The sequence below is a fragment of the Cervus canadensis genome, chromosome 1, assembly GCF_019320065.1.
Source record: "Cervus canadensis isolate Bull #8, Minnesota chromosome 1, ASM1932006v1, whole genome shotgun sequence".
Classification (NCBI taxonomy): Eukaryota; Metazoa; Chordata; class Mammalia; order Artiodactyla; family Cervidae; genus Cervus; species Cervus canadensis.
This window is the reverse complement of record NC_057386.1, coordinates 40,156,304-40,168,213: the sequence shown is the minus strand read 5'-3', so window position 1 is coordinate 40,168,213 and position 11,910 is coordinate 40,156,304. Positions and strand designations below refer to the sequence as shown.

General features: G+C 53.7%; 3 protein-coding genes and 4 non-coding genes across 9 annotated transcripts; 5 read left to right on the top strand and 2 right to left on the bottom strand.

Moving 5' to 3' along the window:
• Positions 1-489: 489 nt before the first annotated feature.
• On the bottom strand, positions 490-4,969 carry RAB34 (RAB34, member RAS oncogene family). Of its 3 annotated transcripts, XM_043479681.1 has the most exons (11): positions 4,466-4,598; positions 3,621-3,833; positions 3,311-3,402; positions 2,199-2,264; positions 2,014-2,115; positions 1,832-1,896; positions 1,653-1,704; positions 1,390-1,471; positions 1,214-1,304; positions 981-1,088; positions 490-899 (listed from the first exon to the last, which is right to left on the bottom strand). In XM_043479681.1, the coding sequence occupies exons 2-11, from the start codon at positions 3,672-3,674 to the stop codon at positions 832-834; spliced, it is 780 nt and encodes a 259-aa protein (XP_043335616.1). In that variant the 5' UTR covers positions 3,675-3,833; positions 4,466-4,598; the 3' UTR covers positions 490-831. The 3 variants fall into 3 exon arrangements, 2 of the variants coding, with proteins under 2 accessions (XP_043335616.1, XP_043335609.1); XM_043479674.1 differs by lacking the exon at positions 4,466-4,598 and having other exon boundaries at positions 2,199-2,267; positions 3,621-4,291; XR_006271592.1 differs by lacking the exons at positions 490-899; positions 981-1,088; positions 1,214-1,304; ... (1 more) ...; positions 1,653-1,704; positions 1,832-1,896 and having other exon boundaries at positions 2,048-2,115; positions 2,199-2,267; positions 4,466-4,969.
• A 1,119-nt stretch (positions 4,970-6,088) lies between these two features.
• Positions 6,089-9,055, top strand: RPL23A (ribosomal protein L23a). Its single transcript, XM_043479715.1, has 5 exons — positions 6,089-6,228; positions 6,796-6,979; positions 8,152-8,328; positions 8,730-8,799; positions 8,996-9,055. The coding sequence occupies exons 1-5, from the start codon at positions 6,198-6,200 to the stop codon at positions 9,008-9,010; spliced, it is 477 nt and encodes a 158-aa protein (XP_043335650.1). The 5' UTR covers positions 6,089-6,197; the 3' UTR covers positions 9,011-9,055.
• On the top strand, positions 6,645-6,711 carry LOC122425421. The gene has a single exon (XR_006264843.1). It is a non-coding gene; the product is annotated as a small nucleolar RNA SNORD42 (small nucleolar RNA).
• Positions 7,996-8,065, top strand: LOC122425474. The gene has a single exon (XR_006264862.1). It is a non-coding gene; the product is annotated as a small nucleolar RNA Z17 (small nucleolar RNA).
• LOC122425433 lies at positions 8,581-8,656 on the top strand. Its single transcript, XR_006264849.1, has one exon. It is a non-coding gene; the product is annotated as a small nucleolar RNA SNORD42 (small nucleolar RNA).
• LOC122425477 lies at positions 8,844-8,914 on the top strand. The gene has a single exon (XR_006264863.1). It is a non-coding gene; the product is annotated as a small nucleolar RNA Z17 (small nucleolar RNA).
• Positions 9,056-9,490: 435 nt separating the features above from the next.
• On the bottom strand, positions 9,491-11,857 carry TLCD1 (TLC domain containing 1). The gene is made up of 4 exons (XM_043479692.1): positions 10,953-11,857; positions 10,563-10,645; positions 10,386-10,468; positions 9,491-10,029 (listed from the first exon to the last, which is right to left on the bottom strand). The coding sequence occupies exons 1-4, from the start codon at positions 11,144-11,146 to the stop codon at positions 9,646-9,648; spliced, it is 744 nt and encodes a 247-aa protein (XP_043335627.1). The 5' UTR covers positions 11,147-11,857; the 3' UTR covers positions 9,491-9,645.
• Positions 11,858-11,910: the final 53 nt, after the last annotated feature.

Sequence of the window (11,910 nt, the reverse complement as noted above, 5' to 3'; positions counted from 1 at the left end):
TTAAAATATAAAAATGTGCTACTCATAATTTTATGTTTATATCACTAATATAATTAGATGTTATCAGCACATCTTCTAAATAAGAGTCCTGCCTCTACCTTCCTGGGCCTTCTGGTCAACCCAACAAGCACCCAAAACTCACTTCTCACTGTGTTCCATACTCTAAAAAATACTTCTTAGAGATTTTTAAAAGGCAGGAAGAAGGTGAAAAAAAATATTATATAATGGTGGACTTATGTATAAGCACCAAGTAGCAGGAGACATTTGGGGGGAAGGGACCAAAGGAAAAGGGCTCTTAAAGATCTCAAAGGTCGCTCAGATGTCATCCAGAGAGAGCCAAGTGCATCCCTCTACATGTGGTCCGAATTCCCAGCCTGCCTGAGCCCTGCCCAGAGGCCAAGAATGGCCAGAATCACAGCAGAAGGCTCCAGTCCTAAGATCACCCATTCCACATCCCTGATCCCCCACAAAGGACTCCAGACCCTAACCTGCTAATGACAGAAATTTTAATGCATAAGGCATAGTGTGAGACTAGGACCATTAAGCATCCTGAAACCTAGAGGGCCCAGTGGCTGAGTAAGAGCAGCAGGGCCCTCTTACCTCCCCACACTGGGCACCTTGGAGAGAGAGGGGCATCCAGGTTTTGACACAGTGCCTGGGGGCAGGAAGTGACTAGCACGGTCCCAAGTACCTCTCCAGGAATACTGCCACCAAGAGGCAGCTCTTTGGTCTGGAAAAACAGTCAGTGCAAATGTCCTGGGGTTGAATTCTGGGGGAGTCAAGGTGGCACAGTGCCCTGGGGCGGGCAGTCTCTGGACAGTCCCTTACCCATCACGGGCAACACGTGGGCTTTTTCTTGCTGGCAGTTAGGTAGAGGTTGCTGTCATCACTGTTGATGCCTGAAGAAGGGTGAGAAATAAGTGAGGGAAGGATGGAGGGTCCCTGTGCTCTCTGCCACCCTCGTCCAGGCGGGCACTCACGGACAACATCCCCTATGCGCCGGGATCCCGATTTCTCCAGCTCAGCCAGCACGTTGACCTCAAAGGTCAGCGCCGCCACACGAAAGAAGAACTCCCGGACATTTTCACCTGACACAGGGAGCAGATAGGAGCTCAGGGGTGGTTCCAGGCCAATGGGCACAGCTGGAGGTGCAGGAGTGAGAGGCAAGGCAGGCAGGAAGGCCAGAGCAGAAGGCCAGGTGACTCTGACTCACCAGTAAGGGATGAGACTGCCCAATACTCGGCCTTCATCTCTTGGGCCACCTTGAGTGCGTCCTTCTCCATCAGTATATACTGAGCGGGAGTCTGAAGGAAAGTCAGAGTCAGACGCTAGGTGTAGGGTTTCCCTCGATGAGATGGGAAGTCCTCCCCCCCACACTGGCACACTCACACTCAGGTCCTTCTTGGAACCCACGAGGAAGAGAAGCACGCTGGAAGGGTCGTTCTCCTTGAGCGCATCAGCCAGCCACTGCCTGCCATAGACAGTGGACAGCAAGGGATGAGGAAGCAGATAGGTTCCCCCCACTTCTATGCCCAATGACCCTCCCTCTGGTCCTGGATGCACTCTTCTCCTTCCCTTCCATACTCCTGACCCACCTCTTTTTGAACCTTCTCTTCTCAGAGCCCCCTTTATAGTTCGGCATGCTCACTCACTTGGTATGCTCCAAGGAGGCCACATCATTCAGGTTGAAGACAATGATGATGGCTGGAAGAGTGGCAGAAAACGGCTGCAGATTGTTGGGGAAGATGCTACTGGCTCATTTCCACAATCCCTCCAGCCCTAGGCTAGAGGCCAGGTGTACCCACCTACCTCACTTCACCCTGGTGCTTACCTTGAGCTCCTCGGTAGTAGGTTGATGCGATGCACTTGAACCTCTCCTGTCCAGCAGTGTCCCAGCTGGGGAGGAAGGTGGTGGGAACACAGGTATGTGCGGGGCAGGGTGGTGCTGGGGGTTGAGGTGGGGAACAGGTGCTGGGAGAAGCAAGGGCGGGAGGGAGTGGGGAAAGAACTCACAGCTGCAGACTGAACGGGACGCCCAGCACCTCAAATCGTTCCATCTCAAAGTCCACTCCGATGGTGGCCTTGTAGTTCTTATCAAAGGTGTCTTTGCAGAACCTGAGGGGGCACCAGATGCTCTGGTCCTGAGCCCAGTTCGCCTGGCTAGGCTTGGGCCCACCCCCCTCAGCTCCAGCTCTTACCTATTAATGAGACAAGTCTTCCCCACTGACAGGTCGCCCACCACAATGACCTTGGAGATCTTAAATCTGCTGGACACAAGAGTGGGCGGGAAGAGTTAGCTCTAGCTCCTTCACTCAGAGGAGTCCCAATGCTCCCGGGGCAGGTCCACAAAGGGAGCTGCACCTGGGCTGAGGTTACCATAGACACCAGGCCTGGATAGATGTGCTAGGGAGGAGTGTTTCTGCTTCAGTGTCAGAGAGACTGATTTTGCGTCCCAGCTCTCACTAGCTGTGTGACTCAGGACAAGTTTCTTAGCTTCTCTGAGCCTCAATTTCAACATCTGTTAAGTTGGGATTTAACACACATTTTATTGGGTTGTTGTGAAGGTTAAAATGAAATAAATGTCCTACATTCTGGACTGGTCAAGTGGCTCAGTGGCAAAGAATCTGCCTGCCAAGCAAGAGACCAGGTTTGATCCCTGGGTCGAGAAGATCCTCTAGAGAAGGATATGGCAGCCCACTCCAGTATTCTTGCCTGGGAAATCCCAGGGACAAAGAAACCATAGGGTCACAAAGAGTTGGACACCACCGAGCGACTAAACAACAACCCAACAACCCCTCCCCCTCAACACACACACACATACATTCCAACATCTCTCCCTCCTCCCCCAGTATACAACTTAAAAGTGGTATTTTCCATTTACTAAAAGACAGTAATTATATCCAACACACTGCCTGGCACACAGTACATGCTCAATTAATGGTGACAACTGTTAATAGTATTATCTTTTTTTTTTTTTTTTTAACCCACAATGGGACTTATCGCTCAGAACAGCTCACTGTCCTAGAGGTCAAATAGATGGAGTGTGGGAAGCTAAGCTGGTGACCACAGCCTTAAGTTGGACCCCTTCCCTGTGTCAGGAATTAAACTGCCACCTTCCTACTCCACTCCATCTCTTAGGACTTCCCACAACTCAGCTGGAAGGAAGGGGACCACAGGGGCACGCTAAGGGGGAACAACAGTGTGGTTGGTAGGGACAGAAATGGAGCCTGCAGCTCTTGGCTCTGCACCCTTGCTTTGACTGCAGGTTTCCTGGGACTCCGTTTCTTCCTTCCGGGTGTCTCTAACTCACCCCACGGTGCCTGTCCTGTGCTCCTGGCAGGCGCAGGTGACGCGGGGCTGGAAGTCTTTGTGCACGTGCAAAGCGGCCTCCTTCCTCAGGCACTGGGTGGGGCGGAAGAGAATGGGACTCACCCATTCCTGGCCCTCAGCCCGCCACCGAGCAGCCCCGGGCGGGGCGGGAGGGTGGGGGTGGGGAGCGGACCACCCAGAAGCAGCTGGCCTAGCTGGGCGGCAGGGTTGGGCCCAAGCCCGGTCCGGTGCCGCCTCCTCCCGGCCCACACCCACCGCCGCCCGAAGCCCGACGTGGCCCTGGCGCCTACCTGGGGCAGCTCCGTCAGGACGCGGTCCCTCCGCACCGGCGCCAGAATGTTCATCTTGCCTGCGTCCTTGTGGGGCGCCCTGAGAAGGCGCGGAGGCCTGATGCGCTCCGGCGACCCGGGCCCGTGGAGACCCGACAATCACCCGCGACCGAGGGGTCCCGACTATAACTCGGGGCCACGGGGAGCCTACGGGAGCCCGTGGCCTCCGGGACGCTACGACCACCGCGGGCCACGGGGATGAGACAATCACCGGGGGCCGGGGCGAACCCACAATCACCCGGGCCCGGGGCGTCCCTAGGACGACTCGGGGCCTGGGAGACCCCTCGGCCTCCAAGTGAGGGCGAGGAGTCCCGTCTGGGGGGACCCGAGTCCGCGCAGACCCTACGATAACTCGGGGTCGGATAGTTCCTACGATAACTCGAGGCCGTGGAGACCCGACGACAACTCGGGGTTGAGGCGGCCCTACCATAACAGAGCAGCCGGGGGGCGCTGAGCGGCCCCGCCACACGGGGTCAGTGTGTGCTGCAGGAGGGGGCGAGGGGCCCAGTCCGCCGCAGGGCCTCGCGTCCCACTCTGCTCTCCCTCCGCCAGCGCTGTAACTTGATCCCCGGAAATTCCTGGAAAAGGGCCGCCCCCCGCCCCTCTCCCGGCAACTCCCGGCCTTGCTGCCCGCCCCGGCCTCCCCCTCTTCTCTTCCCCGAGTGCTGCCCCAGGTCAGCCTCCCCTGCCAGACTGACACGCCAGGGCTCCGGGCCCGCCCTCACCCAGGTTGCAACCTGCCGAGAGCTCCCCCAAGTCTCCCCAGCATCTCCTGTGCGGGCAGGAGCCTCCAAGGGGACCCTTACCCCGCCGAACTGGTGAAGGGATCGCTGCGCAGCATCTGGCTGCGCCAGGAACCAGCGGGAGGGGAAAGGGGGAGAGAAGGGGCCCTAGGAGAGGCGGCGCTTCCCTCATCAACTGCAGGCCCAGGACATGACTCATAGGGTCTGCTCCCGCTCGCCCTTCTGCCCTGGGAGGTGGCGATGCCAGGGTAGGAACGAGATACCCACCGAGGAGAGAGGTGTCCGAATCTGGCTGCCGTGTAGATTGCAGGCCTGGGGGGCCGAAGATCAAGCTGCCTCCCTTGATGGAGGATAAAGGAGGGCTAGGGGACCGAGAATTTCCTCCTTTGAGGGGGTCACCGTTCTGGGACATGCGGACTCTCCTTTGGCACGGGCCTTCTTTTGCTCCGAAGCCAATGGAATCTACCCCCACTCCCCCAGGGCTTTTCCTTTTTGCAGTCTGCAGGCTAGAAGAGGGGGTGAAGTCGCTCAGTCGTGTCCGACTCTTTGCGAGTCCATGTCCATGGGATTCTCCAGCAAGAATACTGGAGTGGGTTGCCATTTCCTTCTGCAGGGAATCTTCCCAACACCAGGGATCGAACCCAGGTCTCCCGCATTGCGGGCAGGCGCTTTAACCTCTGAGCCACCAGGAAAGCCCAGAAGAAAGAGTAGCACACGGTAAATCTCACCTTCAAAGGGAATCTCTGATTCCTAGAGAGGAGGGGGAGGGCATAAAGGCGATGTGATGGGGCGGGTAAGCAGTCCCTCAAAGAAACTAAAACCTGAGCGTTTACTAAACCTTGTAAAGTGTCAGGAACTGAATTTGGGGATGTAAAGATAAGCCAAGAAAGGAAAACTATTTAAGGGGAGGGGACTGTGAATGAAATCATTCCCAAGAAGAACGAGCGTATCCTGGAGAAATCTGAGCGCTGAGTGTTTGGAATATTGGAAACGTCTCTTCAAAAAGATTCCCAGGAAGACACATGAAGGCTGTCACAGGTAAAGAGGGGAAATGTGACCACCTCCTCTGACACTTAGCTCCTCCCTTCTGCCTGACTCGACCAACTAATCACCCTGTTATAAATAAGTGCTCTCCCCTCTCTCGACCTCAATTTCCACAGATGTTGCTGACGGAGTTGGACTGGACAAATCCTGCTCTAACATTCTAGAATTTTGCTTCACTCTACTGAGTCAATCTAACTACAGTATTCCAGTTTGCAGTGGACCTGCAATCCTTCATCCTCGGCGGCCCACCTGCCAATGAAGGCAAACGTAAGGGACTCGGGTTCGATCCCTGGGTTGGGAATATCTGGTGGAGAGCATGGCAACCCACTCCAGTATTCTTGCCTGGAGAATCCCGTGAACAGAGGAGCCTGACGGGCTACAGTCCATGGGGTCGCCAAGAGTCGGGCACGACTGAAACGACTTAATCGCTTCAGGCACACAAGCACACAATCCTCTTCCCTAAAGTTGCTCAAGATGCGAAGCGCTCAGATCGGCGCAGCCGCAGGTTATACCACTGAAAATAAACGCGTGTCTCCAAAAAACTACAACCCCCATGAAGCTTTAGGGTCTGACAAGCGGAGGGGTGGTGCTAGCTTAGTCTCTCTCGCGAGGAAAGAAAAAATTCTAACTACCATTCCCGACGGGCACAGCGCTGCAGATTGTCCAATCAGCTTTAAGTAGAAAGTATCGCGAGTCTTCGGTGAGAGTTGGCTCTATAAGCCCGTGGTAAGAAGTCTCAGAAACCCTTTTCATGAAGATGGCGCCGAAGGCGAAGAAGGAAGGTGTGTGCTGGGGCTGGGGATCAACAGCCGACTGGCCGAGGGTCCCCGCAGAGTGAATGAACTGGGAGGACGATGGCTGGGCCAACCCTTGCGGTGTCTGCTCCGGAGCAGCTTCTTGCGTTTCGGCAACGCTAAGGAGCGCGTACGCCCAGCCGCATGGTTGGGGCTCTAGTGAAGGGGGTTGGGGAGGCAAGCCTGGCCTGTACCGCCTACCAGAGACAGCCGGGTCGTCAGCTCTGGGAAGCTCCATGTTTCCTAGACCTGTAAGGAGTCAGTACTCTCAACTGTTTGACTCCACGTTAAATGGGTAGCTGTGCGATGGTATATATAAAACTACTAGTTCACATTCTAGCAAGTGCCAAGCGTTCGTCATTGCTAGTTTATTCCTCATTTTATCCCAAGTTCGTCCTAGAATCGTGCATATGATGGAAAAATTTTAATCTCCTGAAACTTGTGATGTCTTCAAAGGAACCACTGATGCACGTGTGGCCTGGGACGCCCACTCCCGGTCTTGAGGCCGGAAGTGATTTCTAAATCCCTCACCCTCGTTTTCTTTCCTTTTCTCAGCCCCTGCCCCTCCTAAAGCTGAAGCCAAAGCAAAGGCTTTGAAGGCCAAGAAAGCAGTGTTGAAAGGTGTCCACAGCCACAAGAAAAAGAAGATCCGGACGTCACCCACCTTCCGGCGGCCCAAAACACTGCGGCTCAGGAGGCAGCCCAAATATCCTCGGAAGAGCGCCCCCAGGAGAAACAAGTCAGTACTGCCCCTTGTTCATGAAAAGATGTTTGGGTGTCCTCCATTGGTAATTGGGAAATGTACCAAACCTAGAGTATGGCTTCTCAAAGTCATGTTGGTACCTAGTGTGCTTGTCTAACGGCAGTATGAGATTAATGCCATATTTAAAACAACTCAGAGTCATTGTCAAGGTTAGTCAATTGTTAGATTGTTTCATATGTGGTTTTCATTCTGGTGAGTATAAAGTGGGACTGAGTTCCAGGTTTAGGATCTGTATTGGACAGTGAAGGCCTGCAGCAGTATATAGCAGCTTCTTTTCATTTACTTTCCCAAATGTTTACACTGAAGGAATGGTTAGGGGGAGTGGGCAAAAGTTTAGGGTATGTGCGTGTTCTGGTGTCACACTACTGGTGATGACTGACCTTACAGAGCACAGTTCAGAGCAGAGCCATGGTAGTGGTTACCACCAAAGGTAATTTAACCATTGCTTCCTACGAAAAATGCAGGAGAGTAGATTGTGTCCACAGAGAAAAGAACTTTTACCCCCATTTGGACCTAGATGATAGGTGATGAAAGGTTGAGACCTGATCTCTATCTTCAAAAAAGGACAGTGTATCCAGGCAAACAGAGCTTTGCTTCTAGAATTTCAGAGGGAAAGCTGTGTCCTGAGGGGCTATTGTAACTTTAACCTAGGCTGTAAATAAAAAGTTGTTCTCAAGAATTGATGGCTTGTCACCCAGTTTTCAGTAATCAAAACAGGGAAAAACAGTCAATTGAGTCTCATAGTGAAGCACCAACATTCTTTGGAACCCTAGCCTGGAATTCAGGATTCCATAGTCTTAACTTTGCTCTTGGGTTTGGTTTTCTAACCTCTTAAGTCTCAACTTTCTTTTAGAAATTTGCTCCTCAGGAATGTTGAGGTCAGGTAAAGAATGAAGAGGGTTGGAACTCAAAGATGATTGAGTTTCATCTCTTAAAAGGATGAAAGCCCTTGAAATGTCACTAAACCAAGGCTCCAGGTCCCCAGGTTTCAGGGTGCATGTGATGACACTGTTCAGCGACCAAAGTCTGACAGAAATGATTGTTATCATTATCTGATGCACCTGAGCTCTTTGGGCCTTGGGCTCCAAAAAAGGGCCCATCCTTTTATTGGACCCATGCCAGGTAACCCCATTTTACCTTTCTCCCAGACTTGACCACTATGCCATCATCAAATTCCCCCTCACCACTGAGTCAGCCATGAAGAAAATAGAAGACAACAACACACTGGTATTCATTGTGGATGTCAAGGCCAACAAGCACCAAATTAAACAGGCTGTGAAGAAGCTCTATGACATTGACGTGGCTAAGGTCAATACTCTGATCAGGTAGGTGAGTGGGGCCCTGTGGGATGGGGAGGAGGCTAGGGCCTCTCATCTAAATGGCATGAATTTCCTTGATGCTGCTTTTGGGGTCCAAAGTAGGCTTCCCAGAACGTCAGCTGTCCTGTCTCTAGGACTTAAGGGTTAGTGCTCATTTTCCTGATCCCTGTCTCTAGGCAAAAGCAGGCTCTAGAGTAAGGTACAGTTAATGTCAGAATACCTGTGGTTTGTGGCTTAGTGGCTTCCCTGACTCCCCCTGTGCAAATGATGGGGGAAAAAAGTCACTATTTGTGAGGGAAAAAAAATGACATGAACAAAGGAACCATTGATGCACCAGAAGTCTGGGTGGAAGAGGGTATGGGGGCAACGAGGGGCAGCAAGGATTAAGGCTTTCTTCACCACCCTAGGCCTGATGGAGAGAAGAAGGCATATGTTCGACTGGCTCCTGACTATGATGCTTTGGATGTTGCCAACAAAGTAAGCTTCCTTTGCTACAAACTCCTTAACACTCTCCCTTCCTGGGTGCAAATGATGTGTCTGTTAGTGACCAAAGCCTGACTTCGGTGATTAGTCTTAACTGACTGACTGCACCTCTGTCTTTTAAAAATACTGTGACATTCCCTCTTAATCTTCACATTTCAACTCCCAGTAACAGTTCCCTTTTGTTTTTCAGATTGGGATCATCTAAACTGAGTCCAGCTGGCTAATTCCAAATATAAGTTTTCACTATGTATATGCTTCTTGTCTTTATGTTGATTTTTGGGTGAGGGGCCATACTGTGGTACATAAACACTTAAGTAACCAGGCTTGATTGGTCAAGATTCTTGGTCTACTTACCCTGTTGGAACACTCAGCCATATCACTTCACCATACTTGCAGCAGAGGTTTATGACCCAGATTAGAGTTGGTTGTCCTAGGACAGCTACGACTTGACCTCTATCCTGGAGGTAAAGAGACCAAGCAAGCAGCTTTACAAGAACACCTTCCTTTATCTGGAAGAGGCTTGGTATGAGACCAATATCCAGAGGTTCCATTAGCATCCATTTTAGGGCTGTGTGGCTTGGCTGGCTTTGCAGTAGCACCTTAGCCCACACCCATCTACCTCGTCCAGCCGGTCTGTCTGCTTCCCTCACCCCTTGCCCAAGAAAGGACAAGGACTTCAGAGACATTCTTTCATTAGTGTTTTAAATAGTAGGAGCAGGCTTGGTAGAGAGGCTGGCCCCAAGAGAACACCTCAGGCGAGGGGCTAAGCCTCTTCTCCATTCCTGTGAGGCTGTCCTTGGCGGTGTTTGTTGTCCTTGCCACAAATCCCTAACTGCTTTTTCACTCAGTCAAGAACTTGTCTTTGTGTTGGTGGCTGGGGATGCGCTGGGGACAGAAGTCTGAGCGGAGGAGGCGGGAAAAGTAGACAAGGATCATGACATCCAGCATGAGCAGGATGGCCAGCAGAAAGGTTCCCAGGGTCCTCTGGCCTGCGTAACCCAGGAAGAGATGGGTGAGGTAGGCCTGAGGGGCCAGGCGGAAGAGGAAGTACATGACCAAGTTGATGTATTTGTTGACCCGATAGAGGAGGAGATGCTGGGCATTATTGATCTTCATCATCATGCGTATCGTGAGGAAGATGTTGCTGACTTCCACCAGCAGTGTTAGGACACCCCCACCAACAAATCTGCTCCAAAAGATGCCTGAAAAGAAGGCACCCATAGCCTACAAGGCAAGGGAGAGAATGGGTTAGGGCCCGGATACCACGGTTTCCTTGGAACTTAGTGGGAATATCCAGGTTATCAGGAGGGATAAGAAGTCCTTTAATATCTTCACTCTGAAACAAAGCTTACAGTGGATTCAACAGTAGTAAATCTTGATCTCTACCCACACTCGCTGGAAGGCCATGATTGCTGGCCTTAAGTAGTGAACCAAGGGCTCATTCTAGCCCTAAGCACTGTAGCATGAGATGTGGGACGTGGTGGGGATGGGGTTTAGAAAAGATGGTCTTTACCTTCCAGGTTCAGGTAGCTTCAGGTATAGGCACCAGGCCTATACCACATCCCCAGCTTCTCACTTACCATGACGTGGTGGACGAGATATTCCCAAGAAGCTCTTGACTGATGGCTAATCACGATATCCACCGTGTCGTGGATGAAATACCCTAGCGGAGCGATGGGGGAAAGGTTGTAAAGGGTACCGAATTAGAAGTTTATCCCTGTCTCCCTACCCATTTAGTACCTCCCGGCAAGATCTACCTGCGGAGAAGCAAACAAGCAGGTAGCCAGAAAGCGACCATGCTTTCTCAATCTCCACCAGCATCTCAGGGGTCTGCCATATACTGAAAGAGGGAAGAAGGCAAGCTATCATTTCTGTATCCCAAAGGTCCCACAAATCCCCCTATTACCCTAGCCAGTCCGCTATTGGCTGACGGGGGAGCGAGGAGGGGCTTGGCTGAAACCCAGGTGTGTCCCGTTTCCCAGGTGAGAAACCTCCCCCCTACCCCCCGCCGCCTGGGGCTGCCGCCGCTCCTGGTTGGACAGCATTACAAGCCGATAATCAGGTGAGACTGTCAGGGCCATAGCCCGCCGGTGAGTGATGGAAAGAGGAATCCCCAGCCGCCTTCACTCCCCCAGTCCTTCACTCACCACAGCAGCGCCCAGGTCCCTGACACAATGGAATGCGCGAAGGAGACGAGCAGGTTATGCCAGCGCCAGGTCCGCAGGGGGTCGGCCCGCACGTGCGCGGGCAGGGGCAGGCGACAGAGCGCGTGCCGGACTGCCCGGAAGGTCAGCGTGGCGCCCAGGAGAAGCGGCAGGGCGGGGAGCAGCATGGGGGGCATGCTGGCCCTCCCTGCCTCTGTCCACCCTCCAGGTGGCCTCTTCCGGCTGTTCGGGGACGGGGCTCCCTCGCGGACCAGTCCACCCTGGATCCCTGTCCTGCCAGCCGCCGACTTCACACACAGGGTTTCGGCAGAGCCCTGTAGGCCCCTTCGCTCCTCCCGTCCCCTCCCCGCCGGCCTCTACCCCCGCCTACAGCCGCCCGCGCCCCCGCCCCGCCCCGCCCTTTCCGCCTGTCCCCGCCCCTCCGGCGCCTCTGCAGCGCAGAGGGCACTAGCCCCATTTCCCCCGGGCCCCCCCAGGCCCGCCAGGCTTCCGCGTACTTCGGTCAAAAAGAGCTGTCCTGGGGGCGCCGCCGCCGAGCCACCCCTCGCTGGCGCCTCCCGACGGCCGACGGAGTCACACTTCGCTCGCTTGGCCTCGCTAACGCTCAGCCACCCTTTCCCCAGGCGTTCCGGCTCCCCAGCCTCGGCGCCTACTGAGAGAACTTTCTCTTCCGCCTTCAACTCTTTGGTGGGCAGAGCGGAGCGGAGCGAGACCCGTCACAATCCACGTCCTTAATCCCTGGTCCCAGGGACCAGCCGGTACCCCGCTTCGTACGGTGATCTCCGCCCGGACCTTGTTCCGCTGGATCACTAGTTTCTTGGGGCCCAAGACGTACACGTTTACCTGCCTCTACCTCGTCCCGCACCGAGTCGGTGCCTAGAAATTGTCGACTAACCCGTCAGCACCCCTCCTCCCAGCCGGCTCTTGGGCTCCTGGGGCC

Bases quoted from the DNA above. Each gene is read 5' to 3' on its own strand.
- TLCD1 (XM_043479692.1), bottom strand. From the start codon at position 11,146: ATGCCCCCCATGCTGCTCCCCGCCCTGCCGCTTCTCCTGGGCGCCACG. The intron at 10,469-10,562 runs GTAGATCTTGCC...TCGCTCCGCTAG, and splicing joins GCTTGTTTGCTTCTCCGCAG to GGTATTTCATCCACGACACG. The intron at 10,030-10,385 runs GTAAGTGAGAAG...CTTGCCTTGTAG, and splicing joins ATCTCGTCCACCACGTCATG to GCTATGGGTGCCTTCTTTTC.
- RAB34 (XM_043479674.1), bottom strand. From the start codon at position 3,674: ATGAACATTCTGGCGCCGGTGCGGAGGGACCGCGTCCTGACGGAGCTG. The intron at 3,403-3,620 runs GTAGGCGCCAGG...CGCCCCACCCAG, and splicing joins TCCTGACGGAGCTGCCCCAG to TGCCTGAGGAAGGAGGCCGC. The intron at 2,116-2,198 runs GTAAGAGCTGGA...GTGCCCCCTCAG, and splicing joins AAGACTTGTCTCATTAATAG to GTTCTGCAAAGACACCTTTG.
- RPL23A (XM_043479715.1), top strand. From the start codon at position 6,198: ATGAAGATGGCGCCGAAGGCGAAGAAGGAAG. The intron at 6,980-8,151 runs GTCAGTACTGCC...CCTTTCTCCCAG, and splicing joins AGCGCCCCCAGGAGAAACAA to ACTTGACCACTATGCCATCA. The intron at 8,329-8,729 runs GTAGGTGAGTGG...TCACCACCCTAG, and splicing joins AAGGTCAATACTCTGATCAG to GCCTGATGGAGAGAAGAAGG.